General features: G+C 52.7%; 1 protein-coding gene across 3 annotated transcripts; it reads left to right on the forward strand.

The window, feature by feature from the left end:
* The first annotated feature begins 265 nt into the window (after positions 1 to 265).
* Positions 266 to 19,176, forward strand: TMEM53 (transmembrane protein 53). Of its 3 annotated transcripts, none has more exons than XM_036753263.1 (3): positions 266 to 459; positions 14,044 to 14,165; positions 18,444 to 19,176. In XM_036753263.1, exons 1-3 carry the CDS (start codon positions 399 to 401, stop codon positions 19,095 to 19,097), a joined length of 837 nt encoding a protein of 278 aa, XP_036609158.1. In that variant the 5' UTR covers positions 266 to 398; the 3' UTR covers positions 19,098 to 19,176. The 3 variants fall into 3 exon arrangements, with proteins under 3 accessions (XP_036609158.1, XP_036609160.1, XP_036609159.1); XM_036753264.1 differs by lacking the exon at positions 266 to 459 and adding an exon at positions 13,276 to 13,302; XM_036753265.1 differs by lacking the exon at positions 14,044 to 14,165 and having other exon boundaries at positions 384 to 459.
* Positions 19,177 to 19,529: the final 353 nt, after the last annotated feature.

Genomic DNA, 19,529 nt, shown 5'->3' on the forward strand with positions numbered 1-19,529 from the left:
TTCCGATGGACACTTCGCAACACCAATCCGTAGTCTCGCTTCCGGGCATCAGCCAATGGCGACGCACTCTGGGCCCCTAGGGCGGGACATCGTGACGTCAGGCGGGGCGAGTGGACGCAGTTGCTATGGTTGCAGACGCGACGTCCAAGAGCAGGGGCGGAGCGGCGCCGTTGCCATGAAGCCCGGGCAGGTCACAGTGCGATCCTGGCCTCTGATTGGGTAATTCTGGGTCAGGGGTGGGATTTCCGGTTCCTTATGCGACAGGAGGTGCGAAGAACCGGAAAGGGAGGGTCCCAGCGTGCGCGGAGCCCCAACCCAGTCCCGGGCACTGGGGACTCCGGCCCGGGAGGGAGGGAGGGTTCCCGGGAGGAAATCCGGGACGGGCCCCGCCACCCGCAATGGGCTCCGACGACTTGGACGTGACCATTCAGATCCCGGAGCCGATCTCGCGCTGTCAGGGTATGGGGCTGGGACTGGGCGGGGCGAGGTGGGGGCGGGGCTTCTTTCTGGGGCTCCCACGTACATTCACAAGCCTCCCTCATGCACGGTGGGTTCCTGTGTAGCTGCTCCCCGGTACGCCCGTACACCGTGGTCCCATGTAGGGGCTGTCCCATACACCCCCAGGACTCCTTTCATACACTCTTGGGCATGTCCCCCAGGAGCACCCCTATACTATGCAGGGGCTCCTCCATGCACACCTATGCTTCCCTTTGCAGGGGCTCCCCCATTCACCCCTGGACTTTCCTCCGTATACCTAAGGTCGCCTGTGCAAGGGCTCCCTGCATCTCTTGCCACCCCCCGCCACCCCAGGCGCTTTACTGAGCCCCCCTCCCCGACTCCCCTTCCTCTTCCTGCCTGATAGCCTGGATACCTGCCTGACAGGTTCCAGGTCAGCCTTGGAGCGTGGGAGCCCTACGGGGGAGCGCTGGAACATCATGACACAATGCCTTGAAACAGGAGAGCTCAGGAGTAAGACGGAGCTTTAACTTCGTGTCTGACAAACTCCCTGAGATCTCCTAACCGTTAAAGCTGAAAGGGTCCTCAGAGGCCATCCAGTCTAACCCCTCACAATTTCACCGATGAGGAATCAAGCCCAGAGAGGGCCAGAGACTTGCCCAGAGTCATACAGGGAGTGAGGGACAGGTGGGATTCCTTCCCAGGGCCTCTGCCATCCAGTCCGGTGGCTCTGTCCACCACACCAGGCTGAGGGGCAGTTTGGGACAGAGCTGTTCTTAGTCTCCTGACTCCCTGACTTTGGCCCAAGACTGTTGTGGGGAGCATAGCTTTGTGGGCCCCTGCTGCCATCTTGGTCAGCTTGGTTACTGATGCTGGCTCGCTGAGTCTGAGGGCATTCCTAGAAGCCTGGTGATTTAGGATGTTTTCCTGTGGCACAGTGTCAGACCTGAGTATCAGAAGGACTCCTGGTCTCTGAGGGAGGAAGCTCAAGACTTGCTGGGACTGAGAGATGAGGGAGGGTGACTCAGGGAGAGTATCTATCACCAGATCTCCCAGTGGGAAGGGTCCTGAGCAGGCATGGAGTCCTCCAGATGACTGACTTAGGAGATGTGGGTTAGTGTTGTCTCTTCTACCCAGCCTTTCCCGGTGTGCTTCTATTTATTTATTTTGGAACCCAAGCATTTGATTTGACATTTATTCCTATTCAATCTCTTAATAAAGTCAGAACATCACTCTAGTCTAAGCTCTTTTCCGGTCTTGACTTTATCTTCCAGGATGTTAGCCATCCCTCCCAACTTTGGGTCATTTGCAGATTGGACGAGTTGTGATCCATCTCTGACATCTGATTGGGTGATTCTGGGACAGGGGTGGGATTTCCAGGTCCTTAAGTGAGAGTTCAGTGCAGAGTAATTGACTTTAAAATGTTAGTCAATTTTTTTTAGAGGGGGGAGAGACCTGGTTTTGAATCTACCCTCCCACCCCCTTCATTCCACAGATCACTCAGTCAGCAAGCAGTGGTGAAGCACCTACTATGTGCTAGGCAAACGGAGGCGCCAGAATAAAGATTGAAACAATCTTGAAGCAGTTCTACTTGCAAGGAGCCGATATTTAAGGGGACAGCAGTTAGAACATAGATACTTTATCCACAAAATCCAGTAGAATAGTCAGATAGGTGTGTGGCTTGGGAGGGGGGATCAGGAAAGGCTTCATGTCAAAGAGGGATGATGTCGATGTGGAAGGTGAGGTTGGAGGGCATTGCAAACATAGGGAACGTGGAGACAGGAGATGGAGTGCCAAGTTCAAGAAACCAAGGCCAGGCCACTTTGGCCTGACCTGGGAGTGTGGAAGGGTGGGGGCGGGGGAGTAAAGTCCAGTGACACTGGAAAGGAGGGGTGGAGGCAGGTTGTGAAGGGCTTTAAAAGCTAAAGGGGAGGATAGGGAGCCACTGGGTAAATTCAGAAGGTAATTCAGGAAGAGTAGATGTTTTGGGCACAGGGAATAGGCTGACCAAAGGCTGAGCCAGTGATATCTTTGGGGAAGGGGCAGAGAGAGCACCTCGTGAGTCTCTGTCCTGTAGCTCACAGCCAAATTCCGAGAAAAAGACATCTCCACTTGTTGATATCCACTTCCTTACTCCGCCCTATCTCTCAAGGCTTTATAGTCGGCTTCCAGGCCTTGATACTCTCTCCCATCACCTGGGATTTCCTTGTGGCCATAACCTGACTCCTCAAGCTCTTGGCAGGTCCCCTCCTCCAGTGACACTCTTGACATCCTCTTCCTGCTAGTCTGACCACTGCTGGGAGACAGCCTGGGAAACCCTGGGTTCAGAGCCTGTCTTGGACCCCTAACTAGGTGGGTGACCAAGGCAAACTGCTTGGCCACTTGGCCTTTTTCCTCTTCTCTAGTAATTGCAGCAGAGGCTCTCCCTCATTTGTAAAATGGGGATAACAGCACCTGTGCCCCAGGGTTGTTAGGAGGAGTAAATGAGATAACTGTTCTCTAGGAAGGAGGATGAGTGACTTTTGGGTTGGTAAGGATAGAACCAAAGTGATGTAGAAGGGAGTAGATACCCAAGATAAGTGTGGAGATGGGAGAGCCCTGAGCTGCCCTCTGTGCGTCCAGGGGAACGACACCTTTTGGGGAGCCCCTCAGAGTAGGTACTCTAACTCCGAGTTACTGTCAGTCATGTGAAGGTGGGGTGGAGAGAGGGAAGGACAGACCTCTTAGTTTTCAAAGTAAGGGAAGAGATTGGTCTCTACTGCTGTGGGACAGTGAGCTTGGCTTTGATTCCTGGGGGAATTGTGGACCAACTAAAGATGTGGTGAGGGGATCTCTCCAAAAGGAAGCCGTGACTGCCGTAGTTGAGACGGTTTCCTCAAGAATCACTGTGACAGGCTGCCCGACTGCCCTGATAGATCAGGGAAATGCTGGAGCTCATAGTTCACCTGGAATTTAGCAGAATGTTTGATAAAGTAGCCTGTTCTCTGGGGAAAGATGGAGAGATTGAACACAATTGGCTGGATTCCAAACTGGTTGTGTCAATGAACTTCATGGTTCATGTCAGCTCGGCAGAGGTCTCCCAGGGATCTGGGCTTTTTTACCTGCTTTTCAGTGATTTGGTTAAAGGCCAAAGCCTGTGCTTATCAGATCTGCAGCTGAGATAAAGCTGGGAGAGCCCACATACCTGGGCATCTTGACTGGCCAGACAGAACATTAGGCTACGTTTAATGAGAGGAAATCTAATAGGAGTAAATGCACAGTCTTAGGTTAGATAAAAAACAAAACAAAACAATCAGCTGCCCAGGGACAGCATGGGGGAGGCTTGGTTAGACCACAGTTGGTCTGAAAAAGAACTTGGCCTTTTTTTGGGTGGGTTGGAAGCTCAGTGAGTCAGCAGGGTAGTGGGGCTGCCCACCAAGCTCAGAGGAGCTTGGGTTGTATTAAGGTGGTCAGGTGTCCAGGAATAAGGAGGTAGTGGACCCTTTGTCTGCCACCTGAAGCAGATCTCATGTGGATGGTGATGTTCTGTGCTGGAGTGGGGGGGGGCACCTTAAGAAGGCTATGGATCAGCTAGAGAGTGTCCAGAGGAAGGGAGGAGCCAGTGTAATGAAGGGCCTGGAGTCCTTGTCCCGTGAGGATTGGGAATGCTGGTCCTGGAGAAAATATGCCTTGGCATGGGGTGGGGAGATGGCAGATTGCCCTTTGGATATGTGAAGGCCTGTCACTCAGACTTGGGACCAGAACCAGGGGCCATGGAGAGAAGGGGCCACTTTGGCAGGATAGAAAGCTGTTCCTAAGTGGAGTGGTCGCCCTTAGAGGGGTGGGGCTCTCCATCTTTTCAAGCCAAGGCTGGTGGGCCACTTGTCCCATGTGTGTCAGGGGGTGGGTGGGACCTGAGGCCTCCGGGGTCCCTGCTGGTTCCCACATCCTGTGACTCCTGGCTCCTTTCTGGGCTTTGGTCTTGTAGGAATCTCTAGCATCTTTCCTGCTTGTCTGTTTTTCTGCTTTGTTGTTCCTGTCTATGGAATCCGTCTTGGTGTATCTACTTTGGCAGTTTTCTTCTCTTCTCCTTTTCCGTTTAAAGCCCCTTTGATTTGATTTGCAAGACACTTGGAAAGTGGATTCTCCATTGCCTTTGCCTGGTGCCCCCTGCCCCTGGCTAGGGGCTGTCTGCTGGCCCAGAAATAGAAATTCCATTGTTGTGCACTTTCTTTGAAACCAGCTTACTGCTGTTCCCTTTCCAGATGTACCTTCCTGTGTGACTCCCTTCCCTTCAGTAGGCAGCAGTGATGGAAATAGCACCTGTGCCCCACAGGGCATCTAGCTTCGGCATCTTCTGGGCCCCCGCTGGCAGCTGATCAGCAGCAGGAGGGGGACGAGTCTCAGGAGATTCTTGGTAACTTTTCAGATCCGTTCTCAAGTTACGGCGGCTTCTCTGGGCATATGGGTGAGAGAGGAAGCCTTGGGAGTGGCTGAGATGGCCAAGGACAGATTGGGCACCAAGTGGCTAATGGAGAGCTGTCGAGGGAGGGGTCATGGAGATTGGCCAGCTCCCACCCCCTACTTTATAGATGAGGACTCTGAGGCTTAGAGAGGCCAGAACAACAGCTGCTTAAGGGCAGGGACTGCCACTTTGGCCCTTGTGTCTCCAGGCCCCAGACCAGGGCCTTGCATATACTGGGTGCTTAATAAATGCTTGTTGGTGAAGATGTCAATAAAGTGCATGATCCAGCAGGTAGCACGTAATTTAGCTGGGACTTTGCTCCCAAACCAGCAAGGCAGCTGCTGTAGAAACATCCAATAGGCTGAGGAATAGATTTTGGAGGTAACCTTTGAGAGAGTGACTGGAATGGAAGGCAGATTGCAGGGGCCTGTGGAGGAGACAGCAGCCACTGCCAGAGATCAGACAGGCACAGTCAGCCTGTCATGAGCTGAGCTTGTTTGGGAGCACATGGAAGAAGAGAGAATGGAGATGATGCCTGAGGCAGGATTGGGCCCCAAGCCCCAGGCTGAGGGCAGAGGAGGGACATCTCAGCCTCTCTGCATGGAGTTGGGGATGCTGAGGAGGGCCCGGAGTCATGGACAGGCCTGCAGGCCTCATGCCTGGGTGCCCCTGCACCCCAGCACGAAGGCCGAGTCCTCAGGTCTCAGCCACTGTTACTTGACATCATATACCTCAGACGCTCTCAGGAGGCTTTCTTTGAGGAATTCTGGTTGTTACTTCAGTTATGACCCCCGAAGGTTTGGGGACGAGAGGGCGTGGGGCAGGGTAGGGGGAGGTTGGAGGTGACTTTGCCTGCAATTTTGTGCCCAGTCCCTGGGGGCTGCCCAGCCCAGAGGTTGACAGAGCCTGTGACGTATGAAGTGCTAGGACCATCATCCCCAAGTGGCAGGCGGTAAGATGTAGGCTCAGAGAGGGAAGTGACTTGTCCAGAGGTTCACAGCTGGTATCAGGTGTTCGAGGCAGGATTGGAACGTAGGCCTCCCTGCTCTCTCCACAGTGCTTTGAAGCTGGGTGGTAATGCCAGCACTCCATGGCTCCCAGGGAGCTAAGTGGCCCCTTTGGCATTGTTGATTGCTGGGTTTTCACAGTGTTGGGGGGGATGTCCAGCTGGAAGGCCCAGATAGGACCTCAGCCTTGCCCTCCTGGAGCTTAGTCCAATAGAAAGAGACAGGGCCCAGCTGAAGAAGCCCAAAGGTCCCACAAGGCAGGGATAGATGGCAGGTGCCAGGGAGACTGGAGATGGGGATGAACCAGAGTAGCCTAAGAAGGCTTCCTGGAAGAGGCAGGAGGTAGCTGGGCCCTGGGGGGCAGGCAGGGTTTGGAGAGGGGAGGCAAGGAATATGAACAAAGGCCCTGGAACAAGTGCTGTGATACATATGGGGGCCAGTGAGGAGGCTTGTGCCAGTGAGCACAAGAGTGTGTGCTGTGATCTGGTGAGGCCATCCAGGGGAAGGCTGACATTTGGCCAGTGAGGCTCAGGGGAGTTGGAGCAGGGGAGTTTCTGTTGTCTAGGATTTGGGGCTCTGTGTGATTCCACATCACACCCTGGAAGGATCGGAGTGGCTAGCGCTGGCCTTTGTGGGGGTCCAGTCCACTGGAAGGGCACAGGACAAAGCAGGGGGAGCTGTCCACAGGCAGGGGTCAGGTTGACGCTGGCTGCCTGTCCTAACTGTTCATGGCTCTGCTTGGCCCTTAGCTTAGTCAGGACAGACTTGGAGAGTAATCAGGGCACCTTGATTTGCAACCCTCCTTCTGGAGAGCCTTTTTTCTAACAGTGTTGGCACCTCTGTGGTCATTATGATCCCTGGAATGGGTGGTGTTGGTGTGGCTGAAGGACAGGCATTGGGGTGTGTGTGCCTGGAGGTGGGAAAAGGGACTATTTGAATGGCTTTCTAGAGTTCATCCCTGACCGCTTGAATGGGCCGGTGGGATACTTTGCCATGAGAGGGGAAGAGGGTGCACTATATGGGGCAGGGAGGTGGACTGGGGTCAGATCTCTGGTCAGATGTGTGACCCTGAATAAGTCACTCCCCCTCCTTTCTTCACCTGTAAACCAAGGGTTCAAAGGAAGCAGGTTTGACTCTGGAATCAGAGGTCCTGGGTTCGAGCCATCTGCATGACCTTGGATATCTCTTTTCTCCCTGGAACACAGGCCATTCCTCTCAGATGAGGGGGTTGGTCTTCTTGGCCTCTGAGGTCCCTTTTCCCCCTACCCCCCATCTAAGTGATTCTCTGATATCACTCTTGGGGCCCTTCCTAGTGGGGTTGTGGGCTCAGCTCTTTGTCACACTGGTCAGTGGAGTGTGCCAGATTGGGACTCTCCATCCCAGGACATAAGTGGGAGATTCGCCCAGGGCCCCAAGGTGAACCTCAGGTGTGCCACCTCTAGTTGTGGTGACCAGATGTGGTTCAGCTGGAAGGACCCAGACCATGAGTCTTGGGCATCCCCAGCTGGGGCCTAGGCTTGCTCTGGAAAGGACCAGAGGCAGGACCGGTCAGAGAATCATGGACCCTTGTTGGGATCTGCCCCTCATTTTATGGAGGAGGTGGCTGAGGCCCCAAGATGAGAATGGGGAGTGACCAAACAGAGACCAGCAGCCTGCTGTCCTGCCTTGCTCTCTGAGGCTGGGGCCATTCTTTCTCACACCAGCACTTCTCCTAACTCCCAGGAAGTGGGTGGGAGGGGTGGGAAGAGTGCCTTCTGCTGCCCATTCTCTTCAGCCTCTTGTCCCTCTCTCAACCTTCCCCAGGCAGCAGCTCCAGCTCCTCACCCTCTTCCTGCTTCCCTCTCTTCTTCTGGCCCATTCCTGACCTCTCATGCCCTGTGGTGAGTGCTAGGTGTAGGATTGTGTTTGCTTCATGTTGGAGGCTCAGCTTCCTCATCTGTGCATTGGGCACAGTCGCAGCTGGCCACTGTAAGGCACTTTGTGTACTGAGGAGGGAGCTCTGTGCCTGCCCATCATCACCATGGCCCGGATCCAGAGGCTCAGAATGCAGAGCTGGGTGCCCTTTGCCTGTGGATGCGGGCTGGCCAGGAGCTTCAGGAAGGAACCTTGCAAAGAAGAGGGCAGCCAAGAAAAATGTGTCCAGGAGTGGGGGCGTTGGCAGGGAAGCAGCACCCACAGGGATGGGCCTGAGGGGTGTGGGAGGCAGAGCTGCTCCCTCACTCTCAGACTTCGGGATTCCCTTAATTTCTCCAAGAGTGTGCTGGCCTCCTCTGGTCCAGGGGCCAGTGAGTGATCTATTGACTCTCTTCCTGAAAGAGCCTTGAAGCTTGCAGGTCGCTGCTCCTGGCTCCCATAAATCTTAATCAGAAGCTGGAAGGTGGCGTCCTCTCTTTGTCCCTTCTGGTGCGGTGCCGTCGCCTGTCCTGGGAGAGCCTCAGAACTCAATAAGGGAGGGACCCTTCTTAACTCTGGGGAAGCTGCTTTGGTTTCTCCAGGAAGAAGGTGGGGCGCGCGTGTGTGTGTCCTCTCCAAGGAAATGTGGGGTGGGGTGGGCTTTTTTCCTGATGTTGATGCTCTCACAGAAGGGTTTGTAGAACAGAGTCTTGGGGAGCCAAGATGGCGGCTGGAAAGCAGGGACTTGCGTGAACTCCCCCCTAGGTCCCTCCAAAAACCTATAAAAATGGCTCTGAACAAATTCTAGAGCTGCAGAACCCATGAAATAACAGAGGGAAGCAGAGCTCCAGCCCAGGAAAGCCTGAATGGTCGCTGGGTAAGGTCTATCCCATGGAGCTGGGAACAGAGGGGAGCAGAGCACAGCGTGGGCTGCGCCGGACCAACCAGACCGGGAGCCGGGCGGAACAGGCCCTAGCACCCTGAATCAGTGAGCTGTGGCAGTTACCAGACTTCTCAACCCACAAACACCAAAGACAGAGAAGGTTAGTGGGAAAAGCTGCTGGGAGTGAAAAGAGTTCCTGGTTTGGCCATCGCTGTGGGGGCAGCTGAAGTGGTTCAGCTCTGAGGACAGAACTACAGCTGCAGTTGCTTTCAGCCCCAGGCCCACCTGATGGGAGGAATTAAGTGGCGGAGCAGAGCAGGAGTGCAGAACCTGCTGAAGATCTGAGTCAGGTCTGGGTTGGTGGTTCTTGGGGGAGGAGAAGCACTGGTGTGACAGAGCTTGCTATGTAGAAATAGCTCTGAAAACAACAATGCAACCCCTCAAGCTTGGGACAAAGTACCATCTACTCTACAAGCAGTCATACCCCGATGAAAAACTCAAGAGTCAAGTACTTGTCTGGGAACATGGCCAGGCAGCGAAAACGGACTCAGATTCAGTCTCAGACTTTGGAATCTTTCTTTGGTGACAAAGAAGACCAAAACATACAGCCAGAAGAAGTCAACAAAGTCAAAGAGCCTACATCAAAAGCCTCCAAGAAAAACATGAACTGGTCTCAGGCTATGGAAGAGCTCAAAAAGGATTTGGAAAAGCAAGTTAGAGAAGTAGAGGAAAAAATGGGAAGAGAAATGAGAGTGATGTGGGAAAACCATGAAAAACAAATCAATGGCTTGCTAAAGGAGACCCAAAAAATACTGAAGAAAATAACACCTTAAAAAATAGACTAACTCAAATGGAAAAAGAGCTCCAAAAAGCCAATGAAGAGAAGAATGCCTTGAAAGGCAGAATTAGCCAAATGGAAAAGGAGGTCTAAAAGACCACTGAAGAAAATACTACCTTAAAAATTAGACTGGAGCAAGTGGAAGCTAATGACTTTATGAGAAATCAAGATATTATAAAACAGAACCAAAGGAATGAAAAAATGGAAGACAATGGGAAATATCTTATTGGAAAAACCACTAACCTGGAAAACAGATCCAGGAGAGATAATTTAAAAATTATTGGACTACCTGAAAGTCATAATCAAAAAAAAAGCCTAGATGTCACCTTTCAAGAAATTATCAAGGAGAACTGCCCTGCTATTTTAGAGCCAGAAGGTAAAATAGAAATTGAAAGAATCCACCAATTGCCTCCTCAAAAAGACCCCAAAAAGAAAACTCCTAGGAATATTGTCGCCAAATTCCAGAGCTCCCAGATCAAGGAGAAAATACTGCAAGCAGCCAGAAAGAAACAATTTGAGTATTGTGGAAACATAGTCAGAATAACACAAGATCTAGCAGCTTCTACATTAAGGGATTGAAGGGCTTGGAATATGATATTCTGGAGGTCAAAGGAGCTAGGATTAAAACCAAGAATCACCTACCCAGCAAAACTGAGTATCATGCTGCAGGGTAAAATGTGGATTTTCAATAAAATAGAGGACTTTCAAGCTTTCTCAGTGAAAAGACCAGAGCTGAATAGAAAATTTAACTTTCAAACACAAGAACCAAGAGAAGCATGAAAAGGTAAACAAGAAAGAGAAATCATAAGGGACTTACTAAAGTTGAACTGTTTTGTTTACATTCCTACATGGAAAGATGATACGTGTAATTCATGAGACTTCAATATTGGAGTAGCTTAAGGGAATGTATGTATATACATGTGTGTGTGTGTATATACATGTATGTAGATATAGATATAGATATATAGACAGAGGGCACAGGGTGAGTTGAATATGAATGGATATCTAAAAAAAAATAAAATCAAATTAAAGGATGAGAGAGGAATATATTGAGAGAGGGAGCAAGGCAGAGATAGAATGGGGTAAATTTTCTCACATGAAAGTGCCAAGAAAAAGTAGTTCTGTTGGGAGGGTAGAGGGGGCAGGTGAGGGGCAATGAGTGAATCTTGCTGTCATTGGAATTGACCTGAGGAGGGAATAACATACACACTCAATTGGGTATCTTACCCCAGAGGAAAGGAGGAGGAAGTTGATAAAAAAGGGGGGATAATAGAAGGGAGGGCAGATTGGGGAGGAGGTGATCAAAAGCAAACACTTTTGAAAAGGGACAAGGTCAAGGCAGAAAATTGGATAAAGGGGGATAGGATAGGAAGGAGCAAAATATAGTTAGTCTTTTACAACATGAGTATTGTGGAAGGGTTTTGCATAATGATATACATGTAGCCTATGTTGAATTGCTTGTCTTCTTAGGGAGGGTGGGTGGGGAGGGAAGAGGGGAGAGAGTTTGGAACTCAAAGTTTTAAAAGCAGATGTTCAAAAAAAAAGTTTTTGCATGCAACTAGGAAGTAAGATATACAGGCAATAGGGCATAAAAATCTATCTTGCCCTACAAGAAAGTAAGGGAAGAGGGGATGGGGGGGAGTGGGGTGACAGAAGGGAGGGTTGACTGGGGAACGGGGCAATCAGTATATATGCCATCTTGGAGTGGGGGGAGGGTAGAAATGAGGAGAAAATTTGTAATTCAAACTCTTGTGAAAATTAATGCTGAAAACTAAAAATATTAAATAAATAACAAGAAAAACAAAACAAAACAAACAAACAAAAAAGAACATAGTCTTGTCTTCTCTACCTCTCATCTCAGGCTTCATGAAAAGAGCTTATGGAAACACAGAGGAGACTGTTCCTGTCTGTCCTCTGCCCTCATCAGATCTTACCTGGAGGGCTGTGGTCAGTTCTGGACAGCATGACTTCACTACTAGCCAGAGGAGGCCAGCAGGGAGGGGGAAGGGCCCAGGGTTTATGTGATGTGAAAATTAGTTGAAGGGATTGGGGAGGGTTAGCCTGGAGGAGGGAATACGGGAGACCCTGAGCATTCTATTGGGCCGTCCTGTGGAGGTGGGGTCCTTGTGCTTGACCTCAGAGGACTAAAGCAGGAGCCGTGGCCAACTGGGCTGCTGAACTCTCCCAGGGAATGGCAGTCTTTCCTCCATTCAGCCACCAGAGTGACATTCCTAAAGACAAATTGAGGCTTGTTGTCAGGAAGAACATTTTAGTAATGAGAGCCATCCCACGGTGGCACGGGCTGCCTTGAGAGGCGGTGAGCTTCCCCTCCTTGGATGTCTGGGAACAGAGGCTGGATGGCCACTTGCTGATGTGTGAGGATTCCTGCCAGGTGTGAGCTGGGCTGGATGCCTCTGAGCTTCCTTTTGCCCACCAGAGCCTGATTCTGTGCATTGTTTGGAGAGAGCTGGGCCGAAGAAGCGCAGGAGATCAGACCAGAAGATATGGCACAGGTTGAGATGGATCTTTTTCTAATTGGCTGCTTCTCAGCTCCTTCCAGCCTTCAGCACACTTTGTTCTCAAGAATCCCCTCTTTCCTTATCAGGAGAACATTCGGAAGGGCCCAACCTCTCTTCTGAGTTCTTGTGTCCCAGGTGCCTTGCACATCTCAGGCAGAGGCTTCCATGTTTTCAATGTTTCTTGAAGGGATAGGCAGGGAGGGCTGTTTACAAACATCAGGCACAAGGTTTTCCTAGAGAACTCTCTTCAGATTATCCTTCTTAGAGATAGAAGAGATGGAGAGGTCACCTAATCCAACCCCTTCATTTGAAAGTTGAGGAGTCTGAGGCCTGACAAGGTTAAACTCATGATACCAGTTCCAGGGCCATACTTTGAGAACTGCCCTTCATGCTCCTTTTGTTCCAGACAGACCTACCAGCTTTTCCCCGTAGCCTAGAGGTTATCTTCTACTTCATCTCAAACTTCAGAACAAATGCTTCCCTCCTCTCCAGTCTGGTACATCCTCTCTCTTTATTTCTATCTGGTTTCCCTTCAAAACAGGATTCCAACGTCAGCTCCTCCATGAGGCCTTTTCTCAATGGCCTTGAAGTTAGGATCGTGATATGCTTTTGGAAGTTTCCTTGTGGGCTGACTGGATTTACTTATGTTCTATAACCTTGTGGGGGAGCGTGAGCTTCTTAAGGGTGAGGTTTGTTTCATTTTCATCTTTATGTCACCAGTGACTCACATGTTAGGAACTTGATAAATGTCTGCTGAATTAAATTAAAGGAGTCAGGCACATGATTAGGGGCATGGGATGCTCAGAAGGCAGACTTTCACAGGAGTCTGTCAGTACAGCTGCAGGAGAGGGTGAGAAGCCAGTAGGAAAGCAACTTTCTTTGGGTGTCAGACACCACCTGAACGTGGATGACGGGTTGCTTGTTTCCCACATGGCAGCTGAACGTGCCCAGGCAACGCATCCTTCCATCCAGTCCCCACAGTGATATTTCTAAAGTCACCCCTGCTCAGTAAACTCCAGGGGCTCCCTGTCGCTTCCAGGATTAAATACAAAATGCTCTTTCATGACCTGGCTCTGTCCTCCCTTTCTGGTCTTCTTAAATGTCACTCTCTGATGTGTCCTCTTCAGTCCGGTGACACTGGCCTCCTGACTGTCCCACAAACAAAACCCTCCCTCTCTTGGCTTTGGGCATTTTCTCCGGCTGCCCGCCATGTCTGGGATGCTCTTCCTCATCTCTGCCTCCCAGCTCCCTCTAAGTCCCAGGTAAAAGTCTGTGTTCTCTTGGAAGCCTTCCCCAGCCCTCCTTAATTCTAGCACCTTCCTTCTGTTAATTGTTTATCCTTTGTATGCATTTATATGTTGTCTCCCCCATTTGATTGGGAGCTCCTTGAGGGCAGGAACTGTCTTTTGCCTCTTTTTGTGTCCCCATGGCTTAGCACAGTGTCTGGCACATGGGAGGTGTTTAGTAAATATCACTACGATCGATGAGAGCGTGTTGATGGCTCAGTGCAGCCTCTGGGAAGGAGGGATATAAGGAAGCGCTGTCCCAGAGTGACACAGGCCTCAGGATACCCTGGCCCCCTGGGTGGAGGTGGGATGAGCAGATAAGCAATGCTGAGAATGTTGCAGAGGAGAGGCCTGCATGAGAGGCAGGATGGTGTAATGGACAGTGCTGGTGGTGGTGGGAGCTCAGATCTCGGCACCCTTACACACACACACACACACACACACACACACACACACACGGTGTGACCTTGGGCAAATCTCTTCATCACTTCGAGAGCTGTCAAAGGGGGTGGTGACTCTTGCCTTTTGTGCCTCAAACTTATGGCTCCAGGTTGGATGTGAAGGCCTCTAAGGTCCTTCTCAGCTTTAGGTCCTGGGCACATCTGTCCTTCTGGAGTGGGGTCCGAGGCCGGTGGGAAGAGGGGCCAGGGCCATACCCTGACACTAATCTTTTCTTGAGGGGAAGCTTGTTGTAGCTTGATGTGGATTATGTTTCAGAAGCAAATGCCGATCCAGAGAGAAGGGAGAGAGGGAATCAGCAGCCGGTGGTGATTCTGCTGGGCTGGGGAGGCTGCACAGACAAAAACCTGGCCAAGTACAGTACCATCTACTTCAACAGGGTGAGTGAGGGGCCTGCACCACTTCCTGCCTGCCAGGGAGCCTCGATGGGCCCTTTAGGCTCTAGCCTGGCTACTTCTCTCTCCTTTCTGTGTTGGGAAGATGGGAGCAGGAGCTTATGTCTCTGTGTGGAGAGCAGTGATTATGGACCTGTTGGGTACAGGGCCCTGTGCTTGGCATTGTAAGGGGAGGAAAGAGCAGACCCTGCCCTCAGCTTCCAGTTTAATAGCGGGAGACAGTCTAAATGGCATGCCCACTAACGGCCAGGGATCCAAGGGGAGGGTGGGAGCAACTCTCATCTCATTTGGGGCAGGGGAGGGAGAGGGCAGCATGAACCAGTGCCAGAGACAAAGGGCAGGGCTCATCAGGGAAATGGTCCAGAGTTGGGTTGGCTGGAGGCTAATGGGAGCAGAGGAGGCTGGAGCCAGAGTGTTGGCAGGTCTTGAGAGTCAGGCCAAAGGGTGTTGGGGAGTGGCTGAGTCTGAGAGTCTGGGCTGGTCTCAGCTCCTCCTTAAAGACAGGCCTGTGGGCCCCTGGGAACCTAGAGCAGAGTTAAGGGGCAGAAGCTCCATTGTCCTTTGCTGAGATTGCCTCCTGGCCTTGGCAGCCAAACTTCTGGGTAGGGAGGCCCAGTCTTCCCCTGTTCTCTGGCCTGTATCCCAGGCTGGCTGCCTCTGAGCAGCAGCTCACTGGACGAGTGGCTGGCTTTGCACACAGGGTCACCCTGACTGGATCTCCTACCCCTTCAGATAGCTAAGAGCATATATTCTTGGAGCTTCCTCCCCAGGCCTGGTCTGCCTCCGGAGGGGGTGCGTTCCCCAACAGGAGCTTCTTGGCCCTCATGAAACCCTGAGATTCTGGGATTTTTGTGCTCCTTGGCCTGCTGGTTTCTTCTTTCTCTTAGAGCTTTGTGAAAGAGCCTGTATTTATGTTGGTAAAGAGGTTTTCTCTCTTCCAAGGCTGGCCGAGCCTCTTCCTCCTCAACCCTGCCCTGTGCTTTTCTCCTGGGTCTTCATCTTATCCAGGGGAGAGGAAATTGGCCCAGAAAGGGGCAGAGGCTTGCTCGTAGTCACACAGCAACTCAGTGATAGGGCCCGGGTAGACCTCAGCATTCCTGGCGTCTTTCTTCCCCAATTCCTCATTTGTCTTGGGCAGACTGTGAACAAATACCTTTTTCTCGAGCTCCACTAAGACAAGACTGGAATTTTGAAAGGCATTTTTACCAGGAAACAGACAAACAAAATGTTGAGGCCTAAAGATGGAATGTGGAGCCCTTTCCCCAGTCACCACTGCAGTCCTTTCCTGTGGGCCCTGGACCTTTGCTCTCAGCTTGGCAGTGGGACCCTGGGGTGTGCTCTGGGGAGGCCTCTGGGCAGCTCTCCTGGTGTCCAGCCCTCCTGGTAGCCTCCCTGCATCTTACCACCGGGCCCAAGCCCATTCACTGGTTGTTTGCTTCTGCCTTTTGGGGAAGGGCAGCTTCTCATCAGGCCCTAGACTGGGGGCCTCCAGAGGCAGACTGACTCCATCGCCTTTCATGTCGATCCCAGTCAGATCCAGGACCCACTGAATGACCCCTCACCGAGTGGGTGGCTGAAAGACCCCTCAGACTTTCCCCTCATTGGACAGGATATTGATGATTGACAGGCACTCAGCCCAGTGGGTCCCTGGTTGGACTTGTCCTTGGTTCAGGGGCCCCTGGGAAGTGGCTTTCTCAAATCCCAGCCCTATGTTCTTAGGGAGCAGAATTACCCACAGCTTCACTAAGTAAAGGACCTGGCACGCTGAGGGTCTGGGTTTCCTGCCTCTGGCCTTCTTCCTTCTTTCCCTTCCCCTTCTGTCTGTGTCTCACAGGGTCCTGTAGAGGGCATGGGCCCCTCTGCTGCTTCCCTTCCTAACTGTGGCCCCAGCCTGGCCTTCATGATGAGCCATTTCTGTCCCTGCCTCAGCCCAGAATGCTCTCCTCCTTCACCTCTGCTCCTTTCAAGCTCAGCCCAGAGCCTCCTCCTACAGTAGGCCTTTCTGATCCCCCAGTTACTAGTGCCTCTACACCGCCCCCCAAAGTTACCTTGTACATGGTGTGTCCCCTGCTAGAATGGATGCTCCTTGAGGTCAGGCCTGGCACACATAGCAGGTGTCTAATGAGTGTTTGTGGGTTGATTGGGGCACATCAAGTATTAGGAAGGCTGCTTACGTAGAGTCCTGGAGTGGGGAGGTGGGGGTGGGGCTTGCAGCACTTTGCTCTAATAGGGAGGTGAACTCTATCAGTCAGAAGAGGAGATTTCCTGGAGAGGCCATGGGGCCTCAGGAGCCATGCCTTCCTCTCCATCTTTGAGGGTAAGGCAGGCTTTGAATTCCAGCTCTTCCTTCTTTGGAGAGAGGGAAACCAAGGCACAGAATAGAGAAGTGGCTTATCCACAGAGTTCTAAACACTTCTGACTCACTGAAGGCAGCCTTATGTAAGTATAACAGCAAGTTAGTGGCCAGGGCCCTGCCCAGGGTCCTGCCTCCTGGACACTGTGAATGGAGGTGAAGGGAGCAACTTTGGCCTGGCTTCATTCTGCAGCATTCCCCTCCTCCTCAAGGAGAGCCCAAGAGAAGGTTCAGGCATCCTGGAGGCTTTGGGGACCTCGGAGGATCCCTCGTGGTGGCACATGCCTCAGTGTGACAGAGGATCTAGTGTAGACACCCCTTCCTTGCATGGTCACTTCAGCTTGATGCCATTATCTGTGGAAGAAGCTTAGGGCTAGGGGGTGTTGGGGACCTTGCAGAGTGATGAGGAGAGAAGGAAAGCTGAGCTGCTCCTTGGGGTCTGATAGAAAAGAGAGGGGAGGGGAGAGGGGAAGAGAGGAGAGGGAGAGAGGAGGGAAGAAGAGAGGCAGAGACAGGAGAGAGTAGAGGAAAGAGGGAGGAGAGACACACAGAGACAGGGAGGAGAGACAGAGAGATGGAGAGGGAGAGAGGAGGGAAGGAGAGAGGCAGGGATAGAAGAGAGAGGAGGAAAGAGGGAGGAGAGACAGAGAAGGGAATGGAAGAGAGGGAAAGAGATGGAGACAGGAGGTGAGACAAGAGGGTGCTCAGGGACCCCTGAGCAGCTGGAGGAGCCCACCCTTTGCCCTGGGTGCTCAGGACTGCACCTGTCCCTCCCGGCAGGGAAAGCTGTGTACACAGGAGGCAGGCTGGCTTCTGGTCTGTCCCGGATGCTGAATGTCACCCCCCTCATCTCCTCTCTGCCTCCTCCCCTTATTTCCTCTTGGCTGGCTAAGTTATTGAGGGCAACTACAGAATCCTGTGCTTAGGTATCCCGAAAGCTGAGCTGTATGTGAAGGCTGGACAACAATCACCCTGTAAAAGATCCAGAGGTCCAGGTGGGCTGTTAGCTCTGTAGGAACCCCAGTCCCCCCAGTGATAGCAGTGAGAGGAGCACGTTGGGACCTCAGCTTCAGACCTAGGCTGGGGACATGGCGGGAAGGGAGACCCTCTCCTCTCCCTCCCCATTTGAAAAGGAGAGCCTAGTAGGTGCCTGGGATGGTGAAGGGATTGCCTCGGGAGTCATTTGAGGAAAGGAGGTAGGAGAGTCCTGGAAGTGGGGAATGGACAGCCCTCTGGAGATCTGTGGAAGATTTTAGATTGCCCCTTTGTGGGTGGTGGGCAGAAGGCATGGTGTAAGAAGGAGCTTAACTGTGGGGGCTCATCACCCCCAGACAGGCTGGGCTTCTCCAAATGACACGAGGCCCCTGGCCCACGTGGGCCTTGTGTCCCAGGTCTGCTGATGCCTTCTCCTGTAGCTCCCCTTCCCCGCCACCCCCCAAACCCCCAAACTGGACTGCTCCTGGTGCCAGAAACCTTGAAGCTCTGGGAAGACAGGCCTGCTTCTCATTTTGACTTTGTGTCTGCTGACCTGAACGTCTGAAAGGCTTCCTGCCCAGCCTTCTGATATCATGGAAACTCAAACTTACCTTTCTCTGCAGCTTTCTGGGGTCTCTCTGCCTATCATGGCTCGGTGGGTTAGAGTGAGTCCTTAGCCTCTGGCCCAGTGTGAAGGCCCAGCAGTCTGGAGTGGTTGGCTGTATTAGACAATATCTGAGCTGGCCTCTACCTCCAGGGTAGTGATTTTGGCATTCTAGGCTGGCTGCCTCCTGTGGGTGGGTGGGGTCTTTGGGCCCCATCCTCTGTCCCTGCCTCCCCCATCTGGCTCTTAGCTGGCTTGGTGGAGCAGTGAACAGAAGCTGAGCTTTAGAGCTGACCTGGTGGGTTGGGGTGGGGATCTCTACACCCCACAGGGATGCATCGTGATCCGCTACACTGCCCCCTGGCAGATGGCCTTCTTCGCGGAGCCGTTCGGCATCCCCTCCCTGCGCAGCCCTGCCAAGAAACTGCTGGAACTGCTCTTTGACTATGAGATTGAGAAGAAGCCCCTCCTCTTCCACGTGTTCAGCAATGCCGGAGTCATGCTGTACCGCTATGTCGTCGACCTGATCCACACGCACCGCCAGTTCAGCCACCTCCGAGTGGTGGGCACCATCTTTGACAGTGCCCCGGGCAACAGCAACTTGGTGGGAGCTGTGCGGGCCCTCTCCACTATCCTGGAGAACAAGCAGCCCGCCCTGCGCATCTTCCTCCTCCTCACCTTCGCCCTGGCGGCCGTCCTCGTGCGGCTGTTGCTCTCCCCGGTCACCGCTATCTTCCACGTCAGCTACTACGACGCGCTCATGAAGCAGTCATCCCGCTGGCCCGAGCTCTACCTCTACTCCAAGGCCGACCGCATCATCCGGGCCTGTGACATCGAGCACATGGTAGTAGCCCGGCTGGAACAGCAGGTACTGGTGCGGGCCGTGGACTTCTCAGCCTCGGCTCACGTCAGCCACCTGCGGGACTACCCCACCTACTACACCAGCCTCTGTCTCTCCTTCCTGTACAATTGTGTGCATATGTGAGGGCTCTATCCCTGGCCTTGCCCATCCTCGGGTGCCCCCCGCCCTTTCTGCCCAGAAATAAAAGTCGGCTCCCCCTCCAGCCTGGGCATCTGCTCCTTGTTTCCTTAGCCCAGGGCCTGGGGCTTCCTTCTCCCCAGTTGCCAGCCAGGCTTTGGCTGGTAGCAGCAGCCTGCTCAGAGGCCAAGAGGTTCATGGAGCACCTTCCCTTTTCTTGGCAGTCCCCCAGCCCCAGGGGGTGGCAGTGAGCACAGGCTAGGAAGGGGGACTAGGGAATGGCCTGGTGGGGCTATTGCCCATACTTCTCCAGCTGCCTCTCCCACTCCATCAGCTGCAGGAGGAAGGTGCACAGATGCACACTAGAGGCCAGGGGTTGGGGATGATGGCAGCTACACCTGGGTAGGGCCTTAGGCCAGCCCAAGAACCAGCGGGGGA

Source organism: Trichosurus vulpecula, chromosome 4 (assembly GCF_011100635.1).
Source record: "Trichosurus vulpecula isolate mTriVul1 chromosome 4, mTriVul1.pri, whole genome shotgun sequence".
NCBI lineage: Eukaryota > Metazoa > Chordata > Mammalia > Diprotodontia > Phalangeridae > Trichosurus > Trichosurus vulpecula.